The sequence below is a fragment of the Aspergillus fijiensis genome, assembly GCF_003184825.1.
Source record: "Aspergillus fijiensis CBS 313.89 unplaced genomic scaffold BO72scaffold_3, whole genome shotgun sequence".
NCBI classification, from domain to species: domain Eukaryota; kingdom Fungi; phylum Ascomycota; class Eurotiomycetes; order Eurotiales; family Aspergillaceae; genus Aspergillus; species Aspergillus fijiensis.
In genome coordinates this window covers 625926-653181 of record NW_024468979.1, presented here as the reverse complement: position 1 = coordinate 653181, position 27256 = coordinate 625926, and the positions used below count along the sequence as shown (strand labels likewise).

Sequence of the window (27256 nt, the reverse complement as noted above, 5' to 3'; positions counted from 1 at the left end):
CTCCATATCAATTAGAGAATAGAGCTGGCGGTTCTGGGGCACAGTTTCATGAGGCAATAACTACTCCTGACAGGGGCCATTTGTGACTATACTCATGCCGTCTCTATGGGATTGCTGCACACAAGAACGTCTTCAGACCCAGGTATAAGGAAAGATTGTCTTCTAACTTCAACTATCTACTAAGCACGGGTTATCTGCATTGATCATTGACATCGAGCTTCCTAGTTAGGCAGGTGGATGCACGTCCGAGGCCTGATATGAGCAATCAAAAATCCAGACTAGGCCACCACTGCAAACATGGGAAGCAAATCCGAGGGAACAATGCCAAAGTCAAGCCCCAAGATAGAGGGGAGGAGGCTTGCTGCCTACCTCTCCGCATTCCGGGGTAATTCGACCCTATTACGTTCTGTGCTGAGCGGTTTGATACACCGCCACCGGAGCCATCATGTCTGGGAGAGGCCGGACCCCAATCAAAGCCCCTTATCTCCGGGTATCAATGGTATCTTCAAGACGTTTAGCTCCATACAGGAGTGGAACGCTATCTTTCAGGCGTCCTGACTGGCTTGCCGCAAGGCGGGGGAAGGGAAGGTAGAATCGGGGCTAGATGGACGCATGGAGGTGAAGACTACGTAGGGATCGGCTATTGCAAGCAACCCCCGCCCTTCTCCTCGCACGCCGGCGTGAGGTTAAATTGACTCGCTGTCTTGAACCTTTCCATCGTCTTTCCATCTACCCATCTGTCGCTGTGTGCCCTCATCGACATCATGGAAGAGACTATCAAAAACACATCCAGGCCACCGCAAGGGGCTGATGCGAAGGATTTAGGCGAGGTCATTGATATTGATGAGGCCATTCTTCGTGCTCAAGGCTGCACATCCGAGCTCCAGCGTTCGTTCTCCTGGGTTGGTGCTCTGGGTCTCGCTTTTAGGTACAGTCCTTTCTCCCTCCTCTATCTTGAGCCGCTGTTAATTCGGTCGATAGTATTGTGAATTCCTGGTTGACCTTCGCCGCCTGCTTTGGAGTGGCTTTCACATATGGCGGAGGCTCTGTTGCTGTGTTCAGTCCGCTGTTGTCGGGCATGGTGCAGTGGATTGTGCTTACTGGGGTCTCGGAGTTGGCCTCAGCTTTCCCATCCTCGGGGGTAAGTAGCTGCTACAATTGCAATACGAGGTACCCTGACAATTACGTTTTCACTGCAGGGCCAATATCATTTCACCTACATCATTGCCCCGGAGTCCTGCCGCAACTTCGTCGCATACACTGTCGGGATGATCAATGTTGTAGCCTGGTGGGTGAACACGGCATCGGGCGCGATCTATACAGCTATATCTGCCTTTGGGGTTTGTACCTTTTTGGTGCCAGAATTCTCGGGAACGCAATGGCAGGTCTATCTCTGCTACCTGTTGGTGATATTACTGACATGTAAGTCGGCGTGGATTCTTCAGCTGGAGAAGGACGAACCGGCTTATCTGAATAAATATAGTGCTCCCGGTATTCCTGGTGCCTCAACGCCAGATCGACCGCTTGACCGAATCTTCCATGTTCCTTTCCTTAGCTGGGTTCGTGATGGTGGTCATCGTCTGTCTCGTCATGGGAAGAGGGTCATACCATCCCGAAAGGCTTACTGAGTACCGGTCTACCAGCGGCTGGGGGGCCGGACCCGGGTGGCTGCTCGGGATAGGCAATGGTGAATATGCCTTTGCAGCTGCCGGGGCCTGTGTGCATATCGCAGAGGAAATACCCCAACCAAACAGGAAGATTCCGCTAGTGATGTTGGTCTAATTCCTTTTCGCAGTAGGCAGAACCTGGCGTGACTGACTCAACCCCAGCAATTTGACCATCCTCATCGGTCTATTGACACTTGTGCCCTGGATCATCGCAATGACCTGTGTCATCCAGGATATGGACGCGGTCCAGAATTCCTCCCTCCCGAGTCTGGAATTGTTCTATCAAGCGACTGGGAGCAAGGCTGCTGCCGCCTTTCTGCAGATCTACTTGACGATCTTGTATTACTGTACGCTGCGCGTCTCCTTCCTTGATATGCTAGCTCCACCAGTGCTGACTCGACTCCAGCATGCGTCCCAAGCCAATGGATCACAAGCAGCCGCATGACATGGGCATTTTCGCGTGACGTGAGCCGACCTACCCCAGCTCTACTTCACAACAACTAACACCCTAATTCAGAATGGACTCCCCTTCTCGAAATACTGGTCGGTAGTGGACGAGAAACTCGGCATCCCCGTCCGAACCACCCTTCTCTCCGCCGGCTTCTGCGCCATCTATGGACTCCTCTACATCGCCAGCACGCAAGCCTTCAACTCGATCATCAACACCGCAGTCCTGATGCTCAACATCACCTACGTGGTCCCGCAGGGGATCCTAGCGATCCGCGGTCGGACTAGGCTGCCGGCGCGATACTACGATCTTGGCCCCTGGGGGTACGGAGTCAACGTCTTTTCTGTGCTCTGGGTGATTCTCAGTGGGATCTTCTTCTGTTTCCCGACGAGCAATCCACCGACGCTGGAGAATATGAATTAGTGAGTGTCTCTGGTGTCCTTGGATATGTTGATTAGGTACTAAGGCGGGTTGGATGCAGTAACTCAGTGGTTCTGACTGGGATTTTTGGCATCGTCATGCTGTGCTGGTTCGAGCGGCGGGGGAAGTTTTCCGGGCCGACCATCAACTGGGATGCGCTGAATGCAACGCAGGGGATGAATTGATGCCCGCTTTGAGATACATGTAGACATCATTCTGGCTGAGACCTCACCTCATGCGGCGGATAGATGGTCGAAGCGAACAATAGTGCTATTCATGTTTCCAAGCTTCACACTGTAATGCAATGACAATATTAATTACGATGCAAGGAAGATCTCGCTTCATGTTCTGACATGAAGTTGCATCCACCCTACCCAAATAAGAATTGCGTAGGCGTAACCCCTGGTTGCCCCTGTCGCGCCTCCTCCTGCCCACCTTTCGTCTTACCATCCACAACCGCCCCCCACCACGTCCCAGACGCCCAGATCTCCTTCAACAGCACCCGTACACTATCGAACATGCTATACTGGCTCTTCTCGCTCCAATACGCGCAGTAGTCCGTCACGAACTCCCGCAAATCGGGATCCAACGTCTCGCTCCCGGCCAGAAACACCGGAAGCAGCAACTGTTTCTGCGTCTGTGACGACCTTCGACAACACCGCGTGTGGTCGACGATCTTGCGGACCAATCGACGCAGCCCCGCGCGGCCTTGCTGCCTGTGCATCTGCGCAATCTTCGTCCGATGCCGCCGGAACACCGACTCGATGTACAGAAGCAAGGTCCAGCGCCACGCCTCGGCACAGTGGAAGGCATCCTGCCGCCGGTTGAACTCCTGCTCCCCATCGACAGCGTCAGCGGGACTTTCCGCCTCATCGGGAATTCTTGCCTCGTCGTCCGCGGAAATCGAGGAGGGGTCGTGCTCGCTCGTCCACTCCCGTATCTCCCGCTCCATCGCAAGCACCGGCGTGCGATCGAAGCTGAGCCACTTCATCGACGAGGCGATCTCGCTCTGCTGCGCCAGCTCGGCCAGGTGGTACAGCCGCGCGACCAGGTAGCCTGGACACCCTGTGAGGTCGAAGAACGACCATGCGTCTTGCTTTTCCCAGCGGATGAGGTGGTCCAGATACGCTTGGCGCATGATCGGGCGTTGCCGCGAGATTAGGGCGAGGGTCACGTCCCACCTTGTCTATGTTAGATCGCGATCCACTCCCGTCAGAAATGCAAGGGAATGAGGGATGGCATACCAGATCAACATTCCAACCTGCGATCGGATCCGCGGGCTGATGAGCGCACCGGGGCCGCCGGCGGCCTCGAGCATTGAATGGGCGCGATGGAGGTGCGTGGCCCATGTTCCGGACGCGGAGAGAGTGCACTGCTCATTCTGTTAGCTGCTTTTCTTTTAGCGGGGGGGGGGGGGTTAGGGAGACGGGTAACGAGAAAGGGTACATACATCCAAGGTAAACAGAATCAGAATCGGCTCCAGCAGATGTAGATTACTGACGCCTCCTGCGTGCTGGCGTCCCTGCTGCAACGCCGCATCGAGCAACTGGGCGGCCTTCCGGCGATGTTCGACAGCTTCACTCGACCAGCTGCTGCCCGTCAACCGCTTCAGGTGCTGGCAGCATAGTGCCAGGATCGAATGGAAGAGCAGACGCGAGCCCTGCGAGGTTTGGCGCTTGCACCGGAAGGGGTTCAGGGTGGTATCACCCGTCAATGGCAGGACGCAGAATTTCGAGTCATCTGGAATGGAATTTCTCAGTATGCTTCCAACTTTTCCACGATCGGTGAAGAGCCGGGACTACGACAGGGGATATGCGTACATAGTTCAAGGAGCCACTCGTGCTGGTTGGGGATGCTCGTATCCAGAGTCGCGGGGCGCGGGGCCGCAATCCGGGGTGAGAGGATGTGGACGGCCGTGTTTTGGCCCGCGAGCTGACAGCTCTGGTCCACCGCACCCGATGGGAATGCCTCCGCAGATGACATCAGCGCGTCATTGTGTGCCCCGTCTTGCGGGAGGGGATCAATGGGGTGGACGGAGTCGTCTCCAGTGAGGAGGGCCGGAGGTGTGCGGGGCAGTACCGCAGAGGCTGTAGTGTCTGATGCCTCTGTCATGAATGGGTCCTCGACGCCAATGCTATCAGTCGGGGCATGGAGTGGTGGGGTCGACCCGAAGATATCCGGCATTAAGGATTCGAAGATGCTGAAATCGTCCAGACATAGTTCGCCGAGGGTCCCTAAGCCGGACAGTGTAAGATCTGCTACGATCAGTGTCTTTTTCCAAGCATACAAAAAGGGCAACTCGTCGTTGACAATGCGTACCAGGGTCGATCAAAGTAGTCCCAGTTGGGTCGGGCCGTAACGAGAGCCCGCCGGCGGCCTGCTCGCCTGCCTCTCTGGGCAAAGCCTCAGGCGTTGCACTCCGTCTGGCTGGCCGTGCTCTCGCCGTAGCGGGCCCTGTCCGGCGACGCTTCCGCACCCGCGCCCCAGTCACGAACTGGAAGCGCTGGGGTGGGGTACTGTTGCTCATGATGAACGGGTCTGCGGAAAGAGGGTGGACAGCACTGTCGTCCGTCTTCATTCTCCGCGGATCCCAGGAGAGCGGTGTCACAAAGCCATCGCACCGCCGGCCCTGGCGAAGGCATGTCGAGCACTTCGGGCGACGACGGTCACAGTGTTCGCCGGACGAGGCGCACGTGTGGCAGTCAGTCTGCGCGAAGGCTAAGGAGTTCGTCCGCTTGCCTTTGGTAGTGGTCGTGCTACCTGGGTTCGCTGTGCTCATTGTGGGCTCAGGCTGGAGGGGAGAGGCGACTACTCAACATGGTAAGCAGTGCGTGGGAGCAGGTTCTCTTTCTGTATTGAGTGTTCACTTGGTAGATATGCCCTTGCTCACCACCCCAAAAATGAGCGGGGAAGGAGACGCTTGTGGAGTATACGAGATTGTGCAGGCGAATGATGTCGGTAGTCAGATGCTGAACGAGTAAAGAGACTGCACGCACTGGGGGCTGCGGGGTTCGTTTCCCCGGAGTCGGCCCGCCACTGCGATGACAAAACATTGGGGAAGAAGTTGATGGGCGGGGAAAAGATAAGTAAAGTTGAGTAACTTACTTCCTGCTAAGCTCTGGACGGATGAGTGTGACGCCGCATAATTGCGACAAATACGGAGTAAGTCATTGCATGAAGAGAATAGGCGTGGGAAAGTAAGGAGATAAGCAAAGCAGATACATAGGGTTAAGGGCCAGGCGCTAAGGCCAAAAGCGGTCGGATTTGCCGCGCTGCAGTGGGGGAAACGGCCCATGTACCCGAATTGGGAAAGAGGGATATCCATCCATGATGATAATACTTCAATGAAACAAATAGTCTAGATACATGGCGTTGATAACAGCTCTTGGATCCCTGCTGATTGTAAGAGTGCTAAGTAAGTCTCCGTGTTTGAAAGAAACATGTCGAGATCCAGACCGTATCTCAGATCCGCTTCCCGGCATACAATCGATGAGAGATAAAATGTGGTTCCGATTCTCAATCTTATCGTAGTGTATGTATCTATACCCAGAATCACAAACGTTCACCCCGGACATTACGACCGTCCAACCACGCTTTGGAAATGCTCCGCAGCCCGTCCCTAAGCCAAGGAGTCTCCAGCGTAGCCTCCACATCAAACCCATGGTCTCCATCCTGGGTATAGAATTCCACCTGCGCCGTAGGCGAGAGCTGACGCAGTACGGCAACGAAACGCCGGGTACCATCAACGGGGACAGCCGAATCCTGCTCCCCGTGGAATACAAACAGAGGTGGGAATTCCAGTCTCCCCACGGTGGCAAGACGCTCAATCCTCTCCATTGGAAAGAGACTATAATCGTCAGGCGAGCCGAAGAATTCCAGAAACCGCCCATTCTGAACGATCGCGAACGCAAGCCGTAGTCTATCGGGCGGGTCGGCCGCGGTGATTGCCGCAGGGGTTTCACGGGTACTGAGAAGGTGGTCGTCAACAACCTGGCTTGGCAGGTTGGGCACCCCGACGATAGGTTTGGGGTAGTTGTCCGTGTAGAAGGGGACCTTGAAGTCGAGCATGGGGTAGGCGCCGATGACGGCGCGGATCTCGGACGGGTGGCTGATGGCGAGCTGGATGGCTAGATAGCCTCCTTTGATTTACATACTGTCAGTACGATCTTGGAGAAGGAAGGCTGCAGTGCTCAGATCGGGAGTCGGACCTGCACTTTCACCCAAAACAAGCACCCGGTCACGATCCAGTACAAGGTACGACTGGCCTGCAGCCTTGGTAACAGACTGCATGAACTGCTCGCTGTGCAGCCATCGCCAGAAGTCCTCCATATCGTCTAATATCTCTTGCCCTGATGCTTCGGGTAGAAGGCGGTAGTTTGGAGAGACAATGATTGCCTGGCTTGCAAGAGCGTACTCGAGAATCCAGCTCGAGAACCAAGGTGCGTATTGGCTAGAACCAGTAATCTGGGCAGGTTAAATGAGTGATTCGAATAATGAGAAGGACTTGCATGGATAACTAGAGACTACTTACCAGGAATCCACCGTGGATCCGCACGATAATGGGGCATCTTCTGGGTTGTTGCTGCTGCAGTATAGACTTGGGAATAAAGATATCTGTGAAGATTGACTGATTGGTTCCATTTAGTCGTTTGTAGGGCGTGGTGATGGTATCAAATGACTTGAATTTATCGACATCCAGCGCTGTCAGGGCATTCATCAGATCGAAGAACGGACTTGAAGCCATCTTGATTGGTGGGAGGCGAGCGGGCTCACGAGGAAAGCTTGTTGAGCTGTTGTTGTGAGAGAAAGACAAGACAGAAATCAGTTCCAAGAAGGCGCAGGGGGGACCCAGAATATATACTGCTTTCGGTGTGCAGACAAAAATAATGAGCTAGTCTCTTTGATTGACATCTTAGTCCTCGCAACTAGAGAAGACTGACCAAAGGCAATTGAGCCACCGTGAGTAGGAGACATGATGCTCGTTCTTACTCAGTGCAGTATGACTGGAGGACTATCTCTATCTATACTGTCTGCTTAGGGATGAAAGATCGTCTTACAAATTTGCTTAATGCTATATACATATGCGATCCCATCTAATTGTAAAGCCCACCATTGGCCGACAAACAAGCACCGGTAGTCCATCTGGCATCATCACTGCAGAGGAAGGCGACCAAGGGAGCGATATCATCGACCTCACCCACTCTGGGAGCCGCAGGGGTCGACTCAATGAGCGGCTGCATATCCTTCAGGAACTGCTCGTCGCTCTGGAACCATTGATCTACGTGGGAAGCAGGGTTAGGAAATGCTCTTCGGCCATATGCGCGCAGAGACACTCACCAGTTGCAATCGGTCCGGGGTTGACACAGTTGACTGTGATGCCGTGCGAGTGGCCCAGCTCCTTTGCCCACACTCGCACCAGCGCCTCGTCCGCCGCCTTCGTAGCAGCATAGACCGTCTGACCCGCGACACCCAGGCGAGCACCAGCCGAGGAGATGAAGACAATGCGACCTCCGCGGGGCAGATGGGGGACGACAGCCTGAGTGAGGAAAATCGGGCCACGAACATTGCAGTCGAAGTGTGTGGTGTAGAACTCGGGTGTGGTGTCTACCAGGTTGGCCTCGAGACCTTGCGCAGCACTACAGAAATATTAGATTGTGTTTCATGCTGAACGGGTAGACGAACGGAGCTTACTTGTGAATGAGGATCTCAATCTTGCCTGTCTCACTGATCTGCAGTGCAGCGTCGACAAGCTTGGGGATCTCGTCCAGCTTGCTGACATCGACCTGACACAAGATGGCCTTGGTGCCGATCTGGGTGATCTTATCCACGACTTCTTGGGCGCGCTGCTTGCTGCCTTCGGAGACGTAGTTGACCACCACATTGGCCCCGCGCTTGGCAAAGAGGAGAGCGATGCCAGCACCGAGGCCTCTGTTTTGCAGAAGTGTAAGCATGCGTTCTTCACCCCGCTGTTCAAGTTGGTGAGTTTCACCTCGAAGCACCCGTGACAATGGCGGTCTTGCCCTTCAACGAGAGACCCGAGAAATCAGACATGATGCAGTATAGATCGTGGGAAGAGGAGAGAGAGTCGTAACTGATGGAAGTAAAATGAGGTTGTTATTTTTGGTTGCAGGGTTATGACTTGATCTCATTGTCCTGAACAACTTTCTCGTGCAACTTATAGTTTGTGATAGATACAAAGCGGGGATCTGATTGAGGGGTTGAGATCGAAATTCGGTCTGTAGATAACGTGTCATAACTCGAGGTAGTACCAAAGACAGTAATCTGCAAGTATCTACGACACGCACGCAGTTTCACAGTCCATTGCAGGTAATACTGTTACTTGGCCGGGATTGGAGGCTGCGTCGATTACCGGATTAGGCAACTGAGTTTGTTTCTATCCCGAACTAACCATTTTCAGACCCAACAGGCGCGCGGCGGGTCCATCCCCCGCAATAACCCTGATTCAGCACATCTGCATTGCCAAGTCACAAGAATGAAGCCCACTATCTGACCCTTACACTTCCTAGAAGGCTTGGCAAGAACCGCTATTGCAGGGGGTAGATAAAGTAAACCAATGACGGTACGGAAGATGATACAGGCTGTGACCGCAGTGTTGCTCATGCGCTCGGTGCTCACTATAGCTGCATCCACTGCTCCATCCATCCACATCCTAAGAATATGGTGGGCCAAATTTGAACCAGTTGGAATTACTTCCGTTTTGAGCTTTTGGCCCCATTTTTCCAAACTTCATACTGAGGTATAAACCTGCACGTGGACACAGTTGTCAGTTTTGACTTTCCGCACCAACTTCCTGGCTCCGAACACCAACCACATCACGCACCATGACGCAAGAGACGAGTACCCTCGGCAATGAGTTCACGGTCAAGGCCGGTCTGGCGCAGATGCTCAAAGGCGGGGTCATCATGGACGTCGTGAATGCCGAGCAGGTACGTTCCTCCGAAGTGGCGGCAGTGTGCTCGATGAGTGAGTCGCCACCTGAGGCCAATAGCTGATTTGATGTACCTAAATGTAGGCCCGCATCGCAGAAGAAGCTGGCGCCGCGGCTGTAATGGCCCTCGAGCGAGTTCCAGCCGACATCCGCGCCCAAGGAGGTGTCGCGCGCATGTCCGACCCAGGGATGATCAAGGAGATCATGGACGCGGTGACGATTCCGGTAATGGCAAAGGCGCGCATCGGTCACTTTGTGGAGTGTCAGGTATGTTAACGGCTCTCAATATTACGCCACCAGCAATACAATACTTTGCACCGCAGACTCAAAGTCTAACCGAACAATCTGCCGCAGATCCTCGAAGCCATCGGTGTAGACTACATCGACGAGTCCGAAGTCCTCACCCCAGCCGATAATCGCTACCACGTCACCAAGCACAACTCCAGGATCCCCTTCGTCTGCGGCTGTCGCACTCTCGGCGAGGCCCTGCGTCGCATTGCCGAAGGGGCGGCCATGATCCGTACGAAGGGCGAAGCCGGCACTGGCGACGTCGTGGAGGCAGTCACACACATGCGGACGCTGAACGCCCAGATCATGCGCGCGCGGGCGATTCTCCAGTCGCGGCCGGATCCGGAGCCCAAGTTGCGCGCGATGGCGAGGGAGATCGAGGCCCCCTACGGGCTGCTCCGGGAGACGGCCGAGCGGGGTCGTTTACCGGTCGTCAACTTTGCGGCTGGCGGGGTGGCGACGCCGGCGGATGCGGCGCTGATGATGCAGTTGGGCTGCGACGGGGTGTTTGTCGGCTCGGGGATCTTCAAATCTGGAGATGCGAAGAAGCGCGCGCGAGCGATTGTGCAGGCTGTTACGGATTACGGGGATGCGAAGGTCCTTGCGGAGGTGAGTGAGGGTCTTGGGGAGGCGATGGTGGGGATTAATGTGCAGAAGCTGGAGGAGGGTGATAAATTGGCTGGAAGGGAGTGGTGAGAAGCTCTATGCTCTTGAACCTTCACCTCTAGCCTCTGTGGCTGGGTAGAAGGAAGGGACATTGAATGTTCTAAATCCAACTCTGTATAGACTGCCATGTATAACTACTGCATCTGAGAAATAGAACTCGACAGGTCGTGTTTGACATGCTCATCAAGTCAATTTAACAACCCCTCAACCCTTTATACTCAGGACTTCTCTCGATGAGAGTAGTTACTACGTCTAGGGCATCTCTCTACAGCAACGCAACAATCTGACGAAACAAAGCTCGATAAAAAATGTATATATAACCTTCCGATCAAACACTAGATCCTCCCTCTGACCACCGGGGGAAGCAACTGCTTGACCTCTTTACCCGCCTCCTGCGCCGCCAACGACCCCTGCTCCAAAGCCCCATCAATCGCCGCTCTCCATCCATGCGCCCAATCCGCTGAAGCAAAGAACACGTTGCCATGGCGAGACTGCAGCTCATCCTGATACTTGGACATGTACTGCGGACGCCACCAGGCGGGGCCGCCCTGCGACCACGGATCGGTACACCAGTTGTGAAAGACCTATCAGCTCATATAAGTCGTCAGACGAATCCTACAACACAAATACCAAAGTCAGAAGGCTCTTACCATCTTCTTCACTTCCATCGGATGCAACTTCTGAAAAGCATCAATCGTCTTCTCGGGATCGCGCTCGGGGATGTACTCGCCCCGCTCATCCTTCCCGAACGCCACGATGTGGGCATTCCCTCTCTCTGTGAGCCCGTCCCCGTACCCAAACATCAACAAGTTGGGAAACCGCATGCCATTCCACGAGGCCAGGCCGGGGCCAGCCACCTCAGCATGAATCTTGGTCATAAAGTTGACATGGCCGAGGTTGATTGCTTCCTTGCGGGTCGGGGAAAGCGGGGGGCTGAACTCGACATGTCGGAGGACATTGAGGGGGATCGTACTGATGACTCGACGGGCTTGATGGATCGTGCCCAACGTAGTAGTGACTTGCACCGAATTGCCGCGGTCAGTGATCGCCCGCACCGCCGTACGGAAGCAGTACTGCAGGCCGTGGTCCACTGCATCGTCAAACATCCGTCGCGCCAGCTCGGACTGCCCCTCGCGCAGCTTGAAGGTCGTCCAGATCGGGGTGAAGTTCTCCGAGCTGTACGACATGAGCGCATGCGAGCGGATCATATCCCACAGACTTGAATTCTCCAGGCTGCCGCCCGAGATGTGCAGCAGGAGGGCGACGAGCATCCCCGCTTCTTCGGCCGTCAGCAGGTGCTTGATTTCTTCGAACCGCTCCCGGCAGGAGACGCGGTCCAGCCGCTCCACCTCCTCGCGTTGCACTAGGATGTTGCCCAGCTGGGCGTGCGGGAGTGGGCAGACGCGGCGGCAGTTCTGGCCATCGACGTTGACGAACAGGTCCCACGCCCTGGCGACGATCTGGCCGCTTTCTTCGTGAGTGAACTTGCGTGGCGTGGCGCCGGGGACGTTCATGGTGTAGTAGTCGTGCTCGTACTCCCGGCTGTGGGTGAGCGTGAGGTCGCGGTCCATCTTGTAGCGGATCATCTCCTTGAAGAGGTAGGCCATGTGGTGGGTTACCCATGTCCCGCCCATTTCGTAGAGGAGGCCTATTTCTTGCGTCAGTGATTGTATCGCGTATTCGTTTCATTTTGTTGTTGATAGAGTCATACCATCTTCCTCGACCGTATAGGTCCGTCCACCAATACGATCACGCGCTTCCAGCAGCAACACCGATCGACCTAAAACTCAGATGTCAGACAGCTCGCTGAGAGGCTCTGAGGTACTCACCCTGCTCTGCCAGATCGCGGGCAGCGATTAGACCCGCATAGCCCGCTCCAATGACAACTACATCGTAGAGATGGCCTGCCGGGGCGGTGCGGTTGTCGCTGGGCTCGATGACCCCTCTGCAACGGAGGTTGCCCTTGACTACCCCCGTTGCGCGAGTCCAGGTGTAGCCATCCAGGGTCCTGGCTGTTCGGGTGGTTGAGGGAGACATCCTGTACAGAGAGTATATTGAAGGCTAAAAGACCATGTATGTAGTACGCTCCAATGGATGGTCAACCAGAAGCCTTGAGGGGGGCGGGGATAGCTGTGGTGGGTCAAACTATCGCGGGAGATTAGGGTCACATATGTATATGGAGGGGGCAGCGTGGCGGTACCGCTGGAAAGTCCGGGGAGCGTCCGAGGTCCCACTACCCCGTATCTATTTGACTCAAAAAGGCAACCGAGAACATGGTACGATCAAGCTAGTAGTATGAGTACTTTATTTGCCGTTACTTCATTCCTCGATCCGGAAATTCGTCTTATGTCCTGAGGAAAGAAGACTGATAAGCCATCCAACCCGCGTTCTGCCCCTCCATACCCACCATCTCAATCAACCCCGAAAAGACCTCGAAATGTCCACCAAATCAATCATCTACCAAAACCTCCCCGGCCCCGTAGGGGACTGCCTCAAACCCACCTCCCTCTCTACAACCGCCACAGTCCCCGTCTCCCGCACCACCTCCCTCGTCTTCACCACCGGCCACATCGGCCTCGATCTCGCCACAGGGAGCCTGGTAAACACTACTGTCACCGCCGAATTTAACGCCATCTTTGACTGTCTGGACGCAGCCCTCAAGCACGCCGGGGTGGGGCGGGGCTTGCACCAAGCCTACCGGGTGCTGAGCTATCTGACCTCCCCAGACCACGAAGCCGAGATGCACCGGGTATTCCAACAGCGGGTTCCGGGCCACACGCCGACGTGGTGCACGGTGATCGTTAAGGAGATCAATGTTCCCGGGATGCGGGCGGAGATTGCGGCAGAGGCGGCCTTGTTTGATTCTTAGGATTGTTGTTGCCTGGGTCTGTGGAGAGGCTTGAGGCAATTTCTGGTCTAAAGTTGTGAAGTTACGGAGTGATGGTGCATGCTTTGTACTCGAGTCTTAGACGGTTGTATTTTCCATGCGCAACGAGATACTTGAATGGATCTGCTGTGTTATCCTACATTGGAAGAGGGTGATGTCTTTATGATGGTGATTGTCGCGTAACAATAGCTTGAAAATAGTCCCTGTCATGGCTAATTTGCCCGATCGTGGAAATTCATCACTTTCAATGCAAGCAGATCTCTATGTGAACAATCGATGCCCTCCTCTGACGCAGTAGGCGAATCTATCCCGCATTCACCACTCGAATAATCTCGTCCACCACCCCAGGATCAGCCAACTAGTTCATTTCAGTGTCAGCAAGCCGAAGTATCATTGGGCCTCAATGAAAGCCTACAGTAGATGTATCCCCAAACTCCATCTCACCCGTCAAAATCTTCCTCAAAATGCGTCGAACAATCTTCCCACTCCGTGTCTTGGGCAGGTCCGAAACAACGAAGATCTTTTTCGGAGCCGCAAAAGAGCCGATGGACTTCCGCACCTGAACCGTCAGCTCCTTCTCGATATCTTCTGGCTTGGGCGTTGTCTTGAGGGAGACGAGGGCGTTGATGGCTTGGCCGGTCAAGTCGTCCGGGACTCCGATGATGGCGGCTTCGGCCACGTTGGCTGTTCTGGCTCAGTGGATCTATTCATCTTAAGAAGTAGGTAGGGCTCACAATGTTCAATTAGGGCGGCTTCAATCTCCGAGGTGGAGAGTCGGTGTCCGGAGACGTTGACCACGTCGTCGACTCGGCCGCGGATCCAGTAGTATCCGTCCTTGTCGCGGAAGGCGCCATCTCCGGTGAACTGTATCGATTGGAGACTGATCAGTCCAAGGGTACGCGGTAGAAAGTGCATACGACAGACTTACGTAGTACCCTCGATACACATTGAAGTATGTCTCAATGAAGCGATCATGGCTGTTGCGGATGGTGCGGGCCATGCTGGGCCAGGGCTGTTTGATTGCCAGGACCCCCTCCACCTCGTTCCCTGTCAGCTCCTCTCCGGATACAGGATCAATTATGGCAAAGTCAATCCCGAACATGGGCAGGGAGGCGCTGCCCGGTTTCATGGGGGTCACCCCAGCGAGGGAGGCGATGATGTGCGATCCTGTTTCCGTCTGCCAATAGGTCTAGGGATCAATTCTGTCAGCGATGTGAAACTCAAGTCCGATAACGAGATGAGGTTGAATGCAAGAAGGAAGGCATACATCTGTCACACAGGCCTCCTCCTTGCCCATCACCTCGTAATACCACTTCCAGATCTCCGGCGCGATGGGCTCCCCAACAGATCCCAGCACCCGCAAATAACTTGTATCAAACTCAGCGACCTCAATCTGCGCCTGCTCTCGTTTCAACAACCTCAGTGCTGTTGGAGCAGCATAAAAATGGGTGACAGCATGCTTCGCCAGGATCTCCCAGTACCGCGAATACGAAGGATACGCGGGCGTGCCCTCGAAGATAACAGTGGTGCAGCCCAACAACAACGGCGCATAAACCACATACGTGTGGCCAGTGATCCACCCGATGTCCCCGGCGCAGAAGAACCGGTCGTGCTCGTGCAGATCGAAGACATATTTCGCCGTGATCGCCGCGCCGAGCAGGTACCCCGCCGTACTATGCAGTACGCCCTTTGGCTTCCCCGTTGATCCGGATGTATACAGGAGGAAGAGATAGTCCTCCGAGTCCACGGGCTCAGGCGGGATGTAACTCGGGAATTTCTTCATCGCATCGTCGCACCAGATATCGCGGCCCACTGTCCATGGGATTTGAGCACCGGTTCGACGGAACGTCAACACGGAGAATACAGTCGGACAGTCCCTCACCGCGTCGTCCACGACCTGCTTCGTGGGAACTACCTTGCCCCCGCGGCGGCCTTGGTCAACGGTGATGACCACCGCGGACCGTGCGTCAAGCACGCGGTCCCGCAGGGCCTCCGCCGAGAAACCCGCGAACACGACGGAGTGCACGGCGCCGAGACGCGCGCACGCCAGCACCGCGTACACCGTCTCGGGGATCATGGGCATGTAGATCGTTACGATGTCGCCCTTGCGGACCCCCTGTGCGCGCAGACACCATGCCAGGCGGCAGACTTGCTTCAGTAGTTCGCTGTAGGTGATTAAAACGCTGCCGTCGGATGGGTCATCGGGCTCGAAGATCAGGGCTATCCGTTCCGGGTGACGGATTGCGTGGCGGTCTACACAGTTGAAGGAGGCGTTCAGCTGGCCGCCCAGGAACCAGGCACTGTCGCCGCTCGCGAAGGAGCCCAGGTGGGTGATGTGGAAGTCACGGGTGAAGGTGAGGAGGTCGTGTGCTTGTTTGCTCCAGAAGGTCTCTGGCGAGGTGATGGATTCTTGGTAGAGGGCGTGGTAGTCCTCGAGCGTGGCTAAGTGTGGTTGGGTGGGATGTTTGGTCCGCCATGAGGGGTGGACTTGGATGGCTTCTGTTGCCATTGAAAGTACGATTGTAAGTGTGTATCCTTAGGATCGGGCTGACTGCGGTGAAGCGTGGCGCAATATATCGGGAATCGTATATAAGTCTTTAGGGCTTATAACTTACATTTGAGGTGGACTATTCAAAGTCTGTCCTTCTCACCGAGGCAATTCAGACTTGCCCTAAATTCTCGCCCGTTGCATCATGCGTCTTGGCTCTCCTTCCTAATGAGGTAACTGTTACTACTCATTTACGCAGTAATAGTAGATCCACATGGAAAATGCACGCCAATCTAGGCCCCACACTAGCTTGCAAAGCCAGATCTTGATAACTGGACATCACCCTGGTATTTCGCTTCTATCACACCCGTACTGTGAGAACACCCTGCCTAGGACCGCACATACAGCCCATCCAACATGGCCAAACACCTTTCAGCGCACGCAAACACGGCTGCTCGAGCGGTGATGGACACATTGACTTGTGATCCATCGCCCAAAATTGCAGGGCTTGTGTATGCAGCCGTCGACCGGACAGGTGAGATTATTTTCAGCCATGCGTCCGGGAAAACGGGACTCGGCCAGGAAGAGCCCATGACCCTCGACACGATCTTCTATATGGCCTCTTGCACGAAACTACTCACCAGTATCGCATGTATGCAGTTAGTCGAGCAGGGGAAGCTGGCGCTGGACGACAGTGACCAGCTTGAGTCTTTAGCCCCCGAGCTCCGGGATGTGGAGGTGTTGGAGCGGGGTGCTGATGGTGGAATCAAGATGGTTGCCAAAGAGAGGCGATTGACGTTACGGATGCTGTTGAACCATACTTGTAAGTCAAGCATCACTAACCCCGTGGCCAGAGTTCAGCGTGCACAATGCTGATGGAGCACAGCTGGTTTTGGGTACGCTTTTGAAGACTTGAAGCTGCTCGAATGGTCGCGCCCCATCGGCCTGGACGATTTCTCGGGAAACACCCACGACGTGCTGCTCCGGCCGCTGGTCAACCAGCCCGGGACCAAGTTCCAGTATGGAGTGGGCATGGACTGGGTGGGTCAGTTGGTGGAGCGCATGACGGGGATCTCGCTGGAAGAGTACTTCCAGACCTTTATTCTACGGCCCTTGGGAGTGGAGAATATCACCTTCTTTCCGACGGACGCGATGAAGAGTAATCTGGCGTATATGCACCAGCGCGCCAAAGACGGTTCGCTCAGTATCACGGACCATCTGTACCGATATCCTTTGCTTCCTTGCAGGCCGGACGAGGAGGGTCGGCGGTTTTGTATGGGAGGGGCGGGCTGTTTTGGAAAACCGCTGGAGTACTGTCGTATGTCCATCAAATCCGTCTGAGCATCCTGGATATGATGCTGAAGTCTATGCAGGAATTATCGCAACACTTCTGAACCGCGGCACGAGTCCCAACACTGGGGCCCAGCTTCTGAAGCCTGAGACGGTTCAAGGTACGCTTTATTCTTCCACTCCACCGCATCGGCAACTGACTATGTGCTAGCCATGTTCACCGATCAAATCCCAACCATGCCGCGATACTGCAACGAGTATACGCCCTCGGGCAAGCCGCTTCTGGCCAATCCGTGCCCGCTGGTGCCGTGTGCGGACGACCTCACCGAAGGATGGGGCCTATCCTTCGCACTCAGCCACACCAAGAGCTCGACCGGGAGAGCCGCAGGATCGGGGTCCTGGGAAGGGCTGCCTAATTTGTTCTGGTTTGCAGACCGGGAGAATGGAGTGGGTGGCATCATTGCTTCGCAGATATTGCCGTATGGAGGTACGTACTGATGGCCCGCCTTTTGCTGCTATCAGAGATTTGAGTTAATCAGTCTTTTTGATTAGACCTTGAAGTTCTTGGTTGTTCCGAGCGTGTGGAAGAGATCATTTACGATGATGTGCGTGCGAAATGATGGTATTTGTTTTGTAACACGCATTATGCATTTTGGCCGGTCCATCAACAAAGAGCTCATGGATCCAGAGACCACATTCAACTTGCGGGTTGAACTCGTAGGAGGCTGAGGATAGCCACGATGCAATGGGTAGGACCTGTGTAGAAAAGCGACATAGAGGGTGTACCAAGAGTAATCAGAATAGAATCATTCACTAGTGACCCAAGCAGGCTCAAACTATCCTTACCTCATAAGGAAAGTGAGGCACCTGCCCAGCGACCAAAATATAAATGGCCGTCTCCTACGTCAACTTCACCAGCCCCCGAATCCCAAACATCAACAACATGAATGCCCCTCAACCAACCCAAATTTCCACTCCCCAACCTCCGATTCTGTCAAAATTCCTATCTCCAGCCCACGTGGTTGGCAATGTAATCCACTGCTCGGGCCAACTCCCCATCGACCCAAACACAGGCAGGCTAGCGGCAGGATGTATCCAAGCCCGCGCAGTAAGTGAGATCCCAGCACCCTGCTTGTCAGCTCTCTTGCAACTTACTGATGCACTCACCACATGCTAGGCGCAGATCCTCCTAAATCTCAATACAATTCTCACCGCCGCCGGCTCGAGCCTAGACTGTGTGATCAAACTCAGCATCTTCTTGACCGACATGCGGGATTGGGGTGCTGCGAACGCTGTGTTGGAGTCGGCATTTATGGACACCAAGCCGGTGAGTCTGCCCTTTGTGCTCGGTGATGAAAGTACTCGGGCTATTTGAGGGATGCGCTAATTGTTGACTCCGTTCCTACTAGGTCTGCACGTGTGTAGCAGTCGAGGATCTGCCGGGGGGTAGTGACCTGGAAGTGGAATGCTCTGCTCTAATTGCGAGGCCGCGAGGCTCAGAACGGGATTCAAAAGACAAGTTTACTGTGACGGAGTGTCGGATTTCAAGCGCCTCTTCCCGAGTATCAAGCTGCAAGGAGGCTTGGGAGATTATTTTGGTTCTTTCCAGAGCGCTGGAGGTACATTCGAAGGCCGGCTGAGGATAGTCAATCTATCACGTGATCCTCGCTTCCGCACAGGCAGCCGGCGCTCCCAGATTGGCCTTCAAGCAGAAATTGATATGATTGAGCAACAGAAACTCCCTTTTTCGGTGGTAGGCGAAGTTATAGTAATCTCAGTATTGATTGGAGTCTTCAAGCTCTACGAAGACTTCTGACACCCACTTTCAAGTGGATCGGAGATCTAGGCACATGCGCAGCCCGGGCAAATATTTATTTTTGATTCCCACTTGCGATACTGTACTATGGAGTCAACCCCACAGAATCCAGCCAGAAAAAGAGAAGACAAGAAAACAAAATACAACGAGGAGAAGAAATTAACCTAAACACTGTCACTATCCTCTTATAATCAGCATCAGTTTCAGCTGAATTTGTTATTGCTGTAAACAAGAACCAACAACCTCGCTCTCACCGCGCAGCATCAGCTGCAAGCAGCAGTATTATATACTTCTATAACTACATCTCTTCACTATAGATTCTCAGTAGTGGCTATAGATCTTGGTTTATCTAGATCAGTATACAACTGCAATAGTAAAAGATTGGAAGAGATGTGAAAGAGATCTCCGCCTCAGGCACCAAATTCTGCCTGAGGCACCGACACTATTCACAGACTAAGGTAGTACTAGCCTAGCACACATAGCAGAATTTCTGCAAACATGACCGACCTGTTCAAAGGCACGTCTTGGTGAGCACAGTCTACTTGTCCCTACCAATAGTCTTTATTTATCATCAATATTGTGAAAATTATCATCTAAATTAACCTAATTCTCAATTACTATATTCTCTCGATAGAACTTCGATCTCTCAATGGTTCAGAAAAGATAGAAATAACATGTGTTCTGAATATGTCAGTTCTGGCACAAGGGAATGTATTACTCTGTCATGTTTAATGCACAAAATGAGATGATGGAAGAATGGCAGGTTGAAGAACCTTGCGACGAAATTGCAACCCTGAACGGGAACCGATGCCACCAATCATCTCTTTGTGATATCACGTGCAGGAGAGGAAAACCTGTTTCTTTGCCCAGTGGCATCCGCGGCTGAGCCAGGAACAAATGTCCTCTTCGTCCCCCTCTTTCCCCCTCTCAGGTCCATCATCTCTGTCAGGACGAGGGAGAATGAGATAACGAAATAGGAAGGGAAATCATGCCCGCTCCAAGCAGCAGCACCGCGAGCTTTCTCCCCAAGGCCGATGCGGCCATCCTGAGATACCTGAGGCAGCCAGCACCACACCAGCAGGCGCGGCCCACGGCGATTGGCCCGATCTTCGACCCCGACAACCTGGATAAGCCAATCAGCGTCCTGACCCCCGAGATTGAAGCGATTGTTTACCCTACCAGTACTACCACTACTCCGCATCCCAACGTACCCACTTCCACTGCCGCTGCCACTGCCACCAGATCCGACAAACCCCCGGGATTTGATCTTGTTGATGTTCGGTACTTGCGCGCATTTCTCGCTGACAATGAGAGACTTAGACTGTCCATGCTATGGTACTACACCCGCGATATAGAGGCAGAAGCTGAACTGCTCGCCGGGCTCCAGGAGAAAGCCGATCTTGCAAAGGAATGCACCGGCTGGCAGTTCGCGGTGATTGGCATTCTCGATATCCATGTCTATATTCGCCTGGCGACCCATGGCCTACAACTCGGCATCCTGCCCCGCGGCGAGACAATCTGCGCACATACCGTCACTCAACCTCCTGGGGTAGGTTGTAGGCTAGACTTCTTCATAGGAATATCCACTAAACATCCCATCTAGAGCGTCTTCCTTCTCCCAGATCTCCAAGAGGACTGGCGGTTCCGGGCATGCCCATACCTCGAACAAGGCGGCCTCTACGCGTACGCCGGGGTGCCGCTCCGCCTGCAGCACGAGTCCGGAGTCACCGTTGGCCTCGGTTCGCTCTGCGTGGCCTCGAGTACCGCGGAGGACCCGCTCACGAAAGACCAGCAGCAAGCGCTGGTGCGATTAGCCGACTGGGTCGTCTCGGATCTCGTGCAGTGTACCCGAGCACGACGCCAGCGCGAACGGCAGCGCATGTCAGACCTTCTCACGACGGCGCGGATGGAACTCGAAAAGGGGGTCTCGGCGGATCCGGTCTTTCGGATACTCAAGACGATCTATCCCAAGGCCGTCATCAAGTCGCAGCCCACGACAGCAACGCATGTCGAGATGGAAGCACGCGACCCGGTTTTCATCTCCGACCTCGAAGGCGGCCTCTGGGAAGATATCGAGTACCTCGATGCCCTGATCGCGGAGGCGAACCACCGGCCTCTTCCTACGACACAGACTGTCCGCGTCATGGCCGCCCCCTGCGAGAGCGCCAATGGCCCCTCGTTGCTCATGGTTGGAACCAAAGAGTTTCAGCACATATTTGACGACGTCGACTTGTGGTTCGTGCAGAGCTGCGCGGGCCTGATCTCGCAAATGTGGCGCAAACGTCTACTGGTCGAGGCCATCAATGCGAAAGAAAAATTTCTCCGCGGGATTTCGCACCAGCTGCGCACGCCGATTCATGGAATCCTGGGTTCCGCGGATCTCCTCGCTGAGGAGCTTCAAGCCGCTTGGGGAGGCGGCTCGACTGATGACGCCCTCGCGGCGCCAACGGCAACGACCGTCCAGAAGACCGGATTGATAGATTTCGCTGAATACTCCAAGTATCTTAACATCATCAAGATGGGCGGTCGCGATCTCGTCTCAATCGTCAATAACATGATTACCTTGAACCGGTGGGTCGACATCGCCCTCAGCGACCGACACTACGCCATGCACAGCATAGACAAGCTCGAGACCGAGCTACACACGGCAATCTCGACCCTGACCATCGGCGACATGCGGTATAGTTGTGCCCTCTTCTTCACGCACGACGTCCCTCCCGGCTTCGAGACCTTCTGGATGGACATCGATGTCCTCCGGGACAGTCTCCTCCCCATCGTCTACAACGCGATCCAACACACGCCGGATGGGGTCGTCTCCGTGCATTCCACTGTCGATCCCGAATCCAAGCAGTTGACCATCGACATCCGGGATACGGGCTCGGGGATTCAGCAAGACGATCAACGGCGCATCTTCGAAGCGTACGAGAAGGTCGACGCGCATTCCGCGCGCGCCGGACTGGGTCTGACGCTGGCATCCAGGTTTGCCTCGCTTCTGCACGGCTCGGTGGCGTTGATGTCGTCGGCTATTGGTCGGGGCTCACACTTTCGGGCTACGTTCCGGGACATGGAGTGTGCTTCTCAGGCGGACGGAACTCCGCCGTCGCTGGCCTCGAAGGTGAAGAGTCTTCCCCGGAGTTTCTATATCCTGAAGTCTCCGACTCGCGCTGGGCCGAGGCCCAGGCCTTCTGGTATATCGACGTCGTTATGCGACCACTTCGCGTCGATACTCACGCGCAGTGGATTTACGCCATCCGACTCTCTCGAAGGTTCCTTCGTCATCGTCGACCCTGCCCCAGACACCGAGGAACACCGCACGCGTCTGTCCCAGATCCCGGCAGACACGGTCTGTATCTCTCTCGCCTTGGGCCTGCCGGCCGATTTCGACCCGCCAGTCCCTCTCGAGCAGCAGCCTACCAAGAACCTCATCCACACCCGGGGACCGTTCTCAGCGCAGACACTGGCTGGGGTCCTCGAACGAGCCGACGCGCTCGCAGCGGAGATCCGATCGGCAGAGCCGTCTACCTCAGCAGTCCTTCCCATGCACCTGAAACGGCCCAACGACGATTCAGTTTCAGACTCAGACTCCCAACCCGACAACATCATTTTCACCCCTGAGACGGTCTCCGAAGAAGAGAAAGAGACCGGACATGTTCCTCGCCCCCTCGCCACCCGTACATCCTCCCGCCCAACCACCCTCATCGTCGACGACAACGTCGTCAACCTCCGCATCATGGAAATGTACTGCAAGAAGCGCGGCCTCCCCTATCTGACAGCAACCGACGGCGTCCAGGCCGTCGAGACATTCACGCGCCGCCGCCGCCAGTCTCCCGGCACCGACAACGAAACCGCCCTCCCGCCGATCGAGCTCATCTTCATGGATCTCCAAATGCCCGTCTGCGACGGCGTCGACGCGACGCGACAGATCCGGGCATGGGAGCAGGAGAACGACTGGGCGCGGTCGTTGATCATCGTGATGACGGGCCAGGATACGCCGGCGGATAAGACGGCGGCGACGGAGGCCGGCGGGGATGAGTACTTCGTGAAACCGGTGATCTTGCGGCAGTTGGATGGGGTTGTGCGGCGGCATTTTCCGGCGTTTGAGGTGGGGGGATAATAAGTAAGTTGGGAGGTGTACAGAGAAAGAAGGGGGGGGGGAGGCTGTCGATGCTATACTAGGCGTTGCGTGAATGTATTGTTGAAGACTTGGGCAGTTTTTCATTTCAGCTTGGCTGGCGAATATGTACCGTATGTCATCCGACTAGTACCAAGGAACATTCGAGACGAAGGAGAAAGTTCTACGTTCTTGACATACTCCTACTTCCTCCACACTGGAGCTCACCAGCTGCAGCGCCATTACCGCATCTCTGCAGCGTCGCGGCACTCTGCAGACTTGACCATTTGGTGCATTAGAGGCAGGCCTTCAGAAGATGAGGGATAGGCGATATAGGACAATGGATGGGAGCGTTGCACCGCTCCACTAAATCAATGTTAAGACACTGGCCTAGGCAGTCGTTCGCTCCTAAGAATCTTGAGTCCTGTCAACAATCTCTGAACTCCTTGCTCGATGGTTGGACGGTTGATTGAACTATCTGAGTCCTCAACTCGCTTGGTATATGGCCTCAGATCGCGGGGGTGCGACAATAAACACCGTCATCATCGTCCTCGTCATTGTCAACACCCATGATCAGCATCAGCTGAGCCCCTTGCCTCATGAAAGAAGCACAGCAACCTCGGTCCGAACCCTCACCACGCAGCATCAGCTGCATCTGCATCGGCATCGCCCAACCCGCCGATCCCCCCTTCAGCCAGCCACCCTGCACAATGACGAACACACCCCTCGCTCTCGACCCATCAGCCCGGACTCCACTCAGAATCCAACCAGCAGCTGACATATGACACGTCCCACCTTGCCTCTGGTGCCGTGTCACCCCGATCCGTGTCACATCGCACCGCAACCGCACCCTGCATGAACCGAGCGCACATCTGATACCTGCTGGGCGGCAGCTTGACGAAACAATCTGGTTTCGCGAACGGGTCGAGATCCACCAATCGGGGAATAATCCCGGGCGGACGATCGGTGGGCAGGGTTGAGTTTGGTGGTTGTCGATTGAGTTTGGGGTCAGGTACTGTGATATCGGGGCTGAGGTTGGGGGTTGAGGGGATGGGTAGGGTAGGTAGTAGGTGAACGTACCCAGCAGGTGCACACTGTGCATTAACCACAACTTGGAAGTATTGATGTCTACTGTTCACAGTTGTGAAGACAGGATTAATTACGGTGGATTAAGTTTGAAAGGAAGAAAATCTATTATCGTAATTTATCCGAACTCCCAAGACTGACCCAACCCAACCAGTAGGATATACAAAGTAAAGGAAAGCTAACCCATGACCTTCTCGAACAACCGTCCGGCAACATCGCCCCGTCGCACCGCCTCGTAAATGACACTCACCCAGGACCCGACTGTCTTCTTGTCGCGGCCGTCCAGCTCCGTGGCTCCAGGGGTCGGATGCTCCACGAACCCCTGGTGGAAGGGCACGCCCAGCTGCTCCCGGACGAGCGAGTACAGCGCTCTCGAGCCGGCGCCGAGCAGTTCCTGGGTGTGCGGGGTTTGCTTGAAGGTCGCGGCAGTGGTGGTGTAGACGTCGCCAAGCACGGCGATGGCCTGCGTCTTCCACGCGGTAATGTCGCCCAGCGAGATCTGCGCGCTGCCGGCAGCGGCGACGCGGTCGACGATCATGGGCACAGCGGCCTGGACGGTCTGCGCGAAGCGATCTGGCAGGGAGACGCGGGTGGTCGTGCCCCAGCTGGTGGTCAGGGTGGCCAGGATGGTCTCGATCAGGGACTCGAGCTCGTCGCCCGGCAGACTGGCGAAGGAGGTGCGGATGAGCGCGTCGAGGCGCGGGCGCGCCGTCTCCAGGAAGCGCAGGTGCAGCGCCCGGAGGTCCAGCGCCTGACACGCGATGTACAGGTAGGCGGCGGACATGAGACTCACCAGCTCGACGGCCTGCATCGTGTAGCGCGCGCTGATGAAGGCCAGCGAGTTGACAGCCTGGTTGCGCATCTCGGCCGTCTGGACGTGCGCGCTGACCGGGTGGGCGAGGTAGGCCAGCTCGGCCATGTAGGCGGCCATGCTGATGTCGACGCCCTTCATCGTGAAGGAGCACGAGGGGTCGTCCGCCACCAGGTTGGTGGGCAGCCCGTTGTTGTAGTTCGGGTCCACCAGCTCGGTCGCCTGCGCGAACAGGATCTTGCCCAGCATCTGCAGCGAGAGCCGGGTCTTCTCCATCGCCGAGGTCACGGCCGCCGCCTGGAAGTTCGCGCCGCAGTAGATCTCGCTGTTGGCCGTGTCGACGAGCGGGTTGTCGCACGAGGAGTTGAGCTCCGTGGTCAGCTGGCGGTCGGCCAGGAGGAGGTCCTCGAGCTGGGGTCCCACCCACTGCGGAACGCTGCGCCACGCGTAGCGGTCCTGGATCAGGCCGGAGCGCTTGCGGTCTTTCTCGCGGTGGACGCCCACGGCGAGGCGGGACCCCTGCAGCAGGGCGAGGACGTTGCGCGCGCACTCGATCTGACCCGGGTGCGGCCGGGTGGCGGAGATGAACGGGTGGAAGGACTCCGCCGTGCCCATCATGGCTTCCACGCCCATGGCACCCAGGGCCTGGGTGGTGATGGCCAGCTGGTGGGACTCGTGCAGCGCCAGACTGGCCAACGCGGCGGAGCAGGCCGTGCCGTTGACCAGGCCCAGACCCTCCTTCGGGCCCATGACGCGGCGGGGGATGCCAGCGGCAGCGAGGGCGTCGCAGGCGGACATGATTTGGGGGGCAACAGAGGGGTCTGCGTTGGCAACCTGGACGTAGATGTCGGGGGAACCCTCGACTGCTCCGGCGATGTAGGAGAGAGGCATCAGATCTCCCGAGGCAGAGACGGAGCCGCGGAGGGGGATGATAGGAGTGATGCGGTGGCGGAGGAGGTCTAGGAGACCCTCCAGCACGTTGAGTGTGACAGCGGAATGACCACGCGCGTTACTGTTGGCGCGCACGACGATGGAGGCACGCACCCAAGGGCTGGGCATGGCCGTGGGCGAGGCCGTCGAGGCCAGTCCTCGCGCGTCGCCTGTGGCCTTGTCCGCCGCCGTGAGCACACCAGCTTGCGTCAGCTGCAGCAGCGCAGCTTGTAGAGCCGAGGCCTTGTCCGTGCGTGAGTCGGCACTACCACCAAACCCAGTGTTGACTCCTAGAATAGCAGAATAGCGTTAGAAAGTTTAACTATAAGCAGGATGGAGGAAAGGTACCGTAGACGCAGTAACCGTGGTCGAGGTGATCCATCAACACCCGCACACTGTCGGTGATGGCTTCGATCACGGTGGGGTCGGAGGACAGCTTGGGAAGACAGCCATGGCTGGGTAGAGGTCAGTCTGAAGGTCATCTGTAATGCAATGCAATGCATGGCTAGGACAACATACTAGGCAACCGCAACAACAGAGGCAATGTCCAGGCTGTTGCCATCCAGCTCGACGGCCGGGTTGGTCCGCAGCTCTTGTAACCGCGACCAGGTGCGGTGGGCTGTGGCCAGATGTGTAGGTGCTTCGGGGATGTGAGGCATGATGGGAGTGTAGCGAGAAAGAATTCTAAACAGAACGAAAAGAAAAGAAAAATAGAAAACAAGGTGGCTAAGAAAGATGGAAAGTGCGTGAGGAAAAAAAGCAAAACAAAGCCCTGTCTGACCAGCAACACCGAACGAGCACCTCGCATCTTTATAGGCGCTGGTCACTGCAGTACCAGCCACGAACTGCCTGCAGTCCATGTCATCCACTGACGGCATCGATTTCTGCAGCATCCATCTCCTGTCGATCGCACCTCTTGCTCGTATTGCAATCTATTCCGATAAGCCTCGCTGCAGGCGCTGATTTGTCCAGCTGGGCAGGGATCCTGCACTCAGCACGCCACCACGTCTACCCTCTGTTTCACAGACCCATGCAGGGGCCGATCAGTGGGATCAGTGGAGGAGCAATGAACTATCCATTATGAAAATTCCCGTCGATATCCGGGCCTTCCAAGCGGACCCCAGCAGGCCCGGATATTTTGGACCGCAAAGCTTGCAGAGCGAGCAAGCAGGGCAGCTGGGAAAGCTCAGCTGGGGTGGGAACCCTGTCCGTGCCTCCCGTGCCGACCCAGCATCTTGGACCAATTGTCCCGATCGGAAAAAGCCCAATCGAGTGAGTGCAGATCGCGAACCACATGGTGAAAGTTATTCCAGGACGATCGGTGGGGGGGCAGTGGGCTCTGGCACGGCAGGGAAGCACGTCGGTTGGTGCGATGCCCATCCCGATCCTATCCAAGATT

General features: G+C 55.6%; 12 protein-coding genes across 12 annotated transcripts; 6 read left to right on the top strand and 6 right to left on the bottom strand.

Moving 5' to 3' along the window:
• Nucleotides 1-764: 764 nt before the first annotated feature.
• Nucleotides 765-2778, top strand: BO72DRAFT_511683 (amino acid transporter; the record flags this gene model as incomplete). The annotated part of the gene is made up of 8 exons (XM_040949418.1): nucleotides 765-928; nucleotides 982-1141; nucleotides 1200-1422; nucleotides 1484-1772; nucleotides 1830-2014; nucleotides 2074-2132; nucleotides 2185-2537; nucleotides 2597-2778. 8 exons carry the CDS (start codon nucleotides 765-767, stop codon nucleotides 2718-2720), a joined length of 1557 nt encoding a protein of 518 aa, XP_040806166.1. The 3' UTR covers nucleotides 2721-2778.
• Nucleotides 2779-2905: 127 nt separating this feature from the next.
• Nucleotides 2906-5314, bottom strand: BO72DRAFT_511680 (uncharacterized protein; the record flags this gene model as incomplete). Its single annotated transcript, XM_040949417.1, has 5 exons — nucleotides 2906-3716; nucleotides 3780-3907; nucleotides 3986-4275; nucleotides 4356-4790; nucleotides 4855-5314. 5 exons carry the CDS (start codon nucleotides 5312-5314, stop codon nucleotides 2906-2908), a joined length of 2124 nt encoding a protein of 707 aa, XP_040806165.1.
• Nucleotides 5315-6087: 773 nt separating this feature from the next.
• Nucleotides 6088-7279, bottom strand: BO72DRAFT_491775 (alpha/beta hydrolase; the record flags this gene model as incomplete). The annotated part of the gene is made up of 3 exons (XM_040948220.1): nucleotides 6088-6674; nucleotides 6744-6999; nucleotides 7067-7279. 3 exons carry the CDS (start codon nucleotides 7277-7279, stop codon nucleotides 6088-6090), a joined length of 1056 nt encoding a protein of 351 aa, XP_040806164.1.
• A 349-nt stretch (nucleotides 7280-7628) lies between these two features.
• Nucleotides 7629-8586, bottom strand: BO72DRAFT_454928 (SDR family NAD(P)-dependent oxidoreductase; the record flags this gene model as incomplete). Its single annotated transcript, XM_040946209.1, has 4 exons — nucleotides 7629-7813; nucleotides 7873-8171; nucleotides 8227-8463; nucleotides 8525-8586. 4 exons carry the CDS (start codon nucleotides 8584-8586, stop codon nucleotides 7629-7631), a joined length of 783 nt encoding a protein of 260 aa, XP_040806163.1.
• Nucleotides 8587-9377: 791 nt separating this feature from the next.
• BO72DRAFT_511671 (pyridoxal 5'-phosphate synthase subunit PdxS) lies at nucleotides 9378-10468 on the top strand (the record flags this gene model as incomplete). Its single annotated transcript, XM_040949416.1, has 3 exons — nucleotides 9378-9482; nucleotides 9569-9751; nucleotides 9839-10468. The coding sequence occupies 3 exons, from the start codon at nucleotides 9378-9380 to the stop codon at nucleotides 10466-10468; spliced, it is 918 nt and encodes a 305-aa protein (XP_040806162.1).
• A 235-nt stretch (nucleotides 10469-10703) lies between these two features.
• Nucleotides 10704-12475, bottom strand: BO72DRAFT_511669 (flavin monoamine oxidase family protein; the record flags this gene model as incomplete). The annotated part of the gene is made up of 5 exons (XM_040949415.1): nucleotides 10704-10735; nucleotides 10824-11022; nucleotides 11089-12086; nucleotides 12150-12218; nucleotides 12268-12475. The coding sequence occupies 5 exons, from the start codon at nucleotides 12473-12475 to the stop codon at nucleotides 10704-10706; spliced, it is 1506 nt and encodes a 501-aa protein (XP_040806161.1).
• Nucleotides 12476-12875: 400 nt separating this feature from the next.
• Nucleotides 12876-13307, top strand: BO72DRAFT_491771 (YjgF-like protein; the record flags this gene model as incomplete). The annotated part of the gene is made up of 1 exon (XM_040948219.1): nucleotides 12876-13307. One exon carries the CDS (start codon nucleotides 12876-12878, stop codon nucleotides 13305-13307), a length of 432 nt encoding a protein of 143 aa, XP_040806160.1.
• Nucleotides 13308-13629: 322 nt separating this feature from the next.
• On the bottom strand, nucleotides 13630-15834 carry BO72DRAFT_454924 (putative acetyl-coenzyme A synthetase; the record flags this gene model as incomplete). The annotated part of the gene is made up of 5 exons (XM_040946208.1): nucleotides 13630-13683; nucleotides 13741-14009; nucleotides 14060-14189; nucleotides 14254-14514; nucleotides 14593-15834. The coding sequence occupies 5 exons, from the start codon at nucleotides 15832-15834 to the stop codon at nucleotides 13630-13632; spliced, it is 1956 nt and encodes a 651-aa protein (XP_040806159.1).
• A 396-nt stretch (nucleotides 15835-16230) lies between these two features.
• Nucleotides 16231-17723, top strand: BO72DRAFT_464989 (serine hydrolase domain-containing protein; the record flags this gene model as incomplete). Its single annotated transcript, XM_040946673.1, has 5 exons — nucleotides 16231-16636; nucleotides 16700-17131; nucleotides 17187-17264; nucleotides 17315-17590; nucleotides 17656-17723. The coding sequence occupies 5 exons, from the start codon at nucleotides 16231-16233 to the stop codon at nucleotides 17721-17723; spliced, it is 1260 nt and encodes a 419-aa protein (XP_040806158.1).
• Nucleotides 17724-18133: 410 nt separating this feature from the next.
• BO72DRAFT_339437 (RidA family protein) lies at nucleotides 18134-18581 on the top strand (the record flags this gene model as incomplete). The annotated part of the gene is made up of 3 exons (XM_040940595.1): nucleotides 18134-18211; nucleotides 18281-18430; nucleotides 18513-18581. Coding segments are annotated over 3 exons (297 nt in total), but the record flags the coding sequence as incomplete, so codon positions are not given.
• A 1264-nt stretch (nucleotides 18582-19845) lies between these two features.
• Nucleotides 19846-23046, top strand: BO72DRAFT_482784 (hybrid sensor histidine kinase/response regulator). Its single transcript, XM_040947751.1, has 2 exons — nucleotides 19846-20468; nucleotides 20523-23046. Exons 1-2 carry the CDS (start codon nucleotides 19908-19910, stop codon nucleotides 23031-23033), a joined length of 3072 nt encoding a protein of 1023 aa, XP_040806156.1. The 5' UTR covers nucleotides 19846-19907; the 3' UTR covers nucleotides 23034-23046.
• A 1236-nt stretch (nucleotides 23047-24282) lies between these two features.
• Nucleotides 24283-26618, bottom strand: BO72DRAFT_474318 (aromatic amino acid ammonia-lyase). Its single transcript, XM_040947256.1, has 3 exons — nucleotides 26377-26618; nucleotides 26206-26312; nucleotides 24283-26147 (listed from the first exon to the last, which is right to left on the bottom strand). The coding sequence occupies exons 1-3, from the start codon at nucleotides 26514-26516 to the stop codon at nucleotides 24295-24297; spliced, it is 2100 nt and encodes a 699-aa protein (XP_040806155.1). The 5' UTR covers nucleotides 26517-26618; the 3' UTR covers nucleotides 24283-24294.
• Nucleotides 26619-27256: the final 638 nt, after the last annotated feature.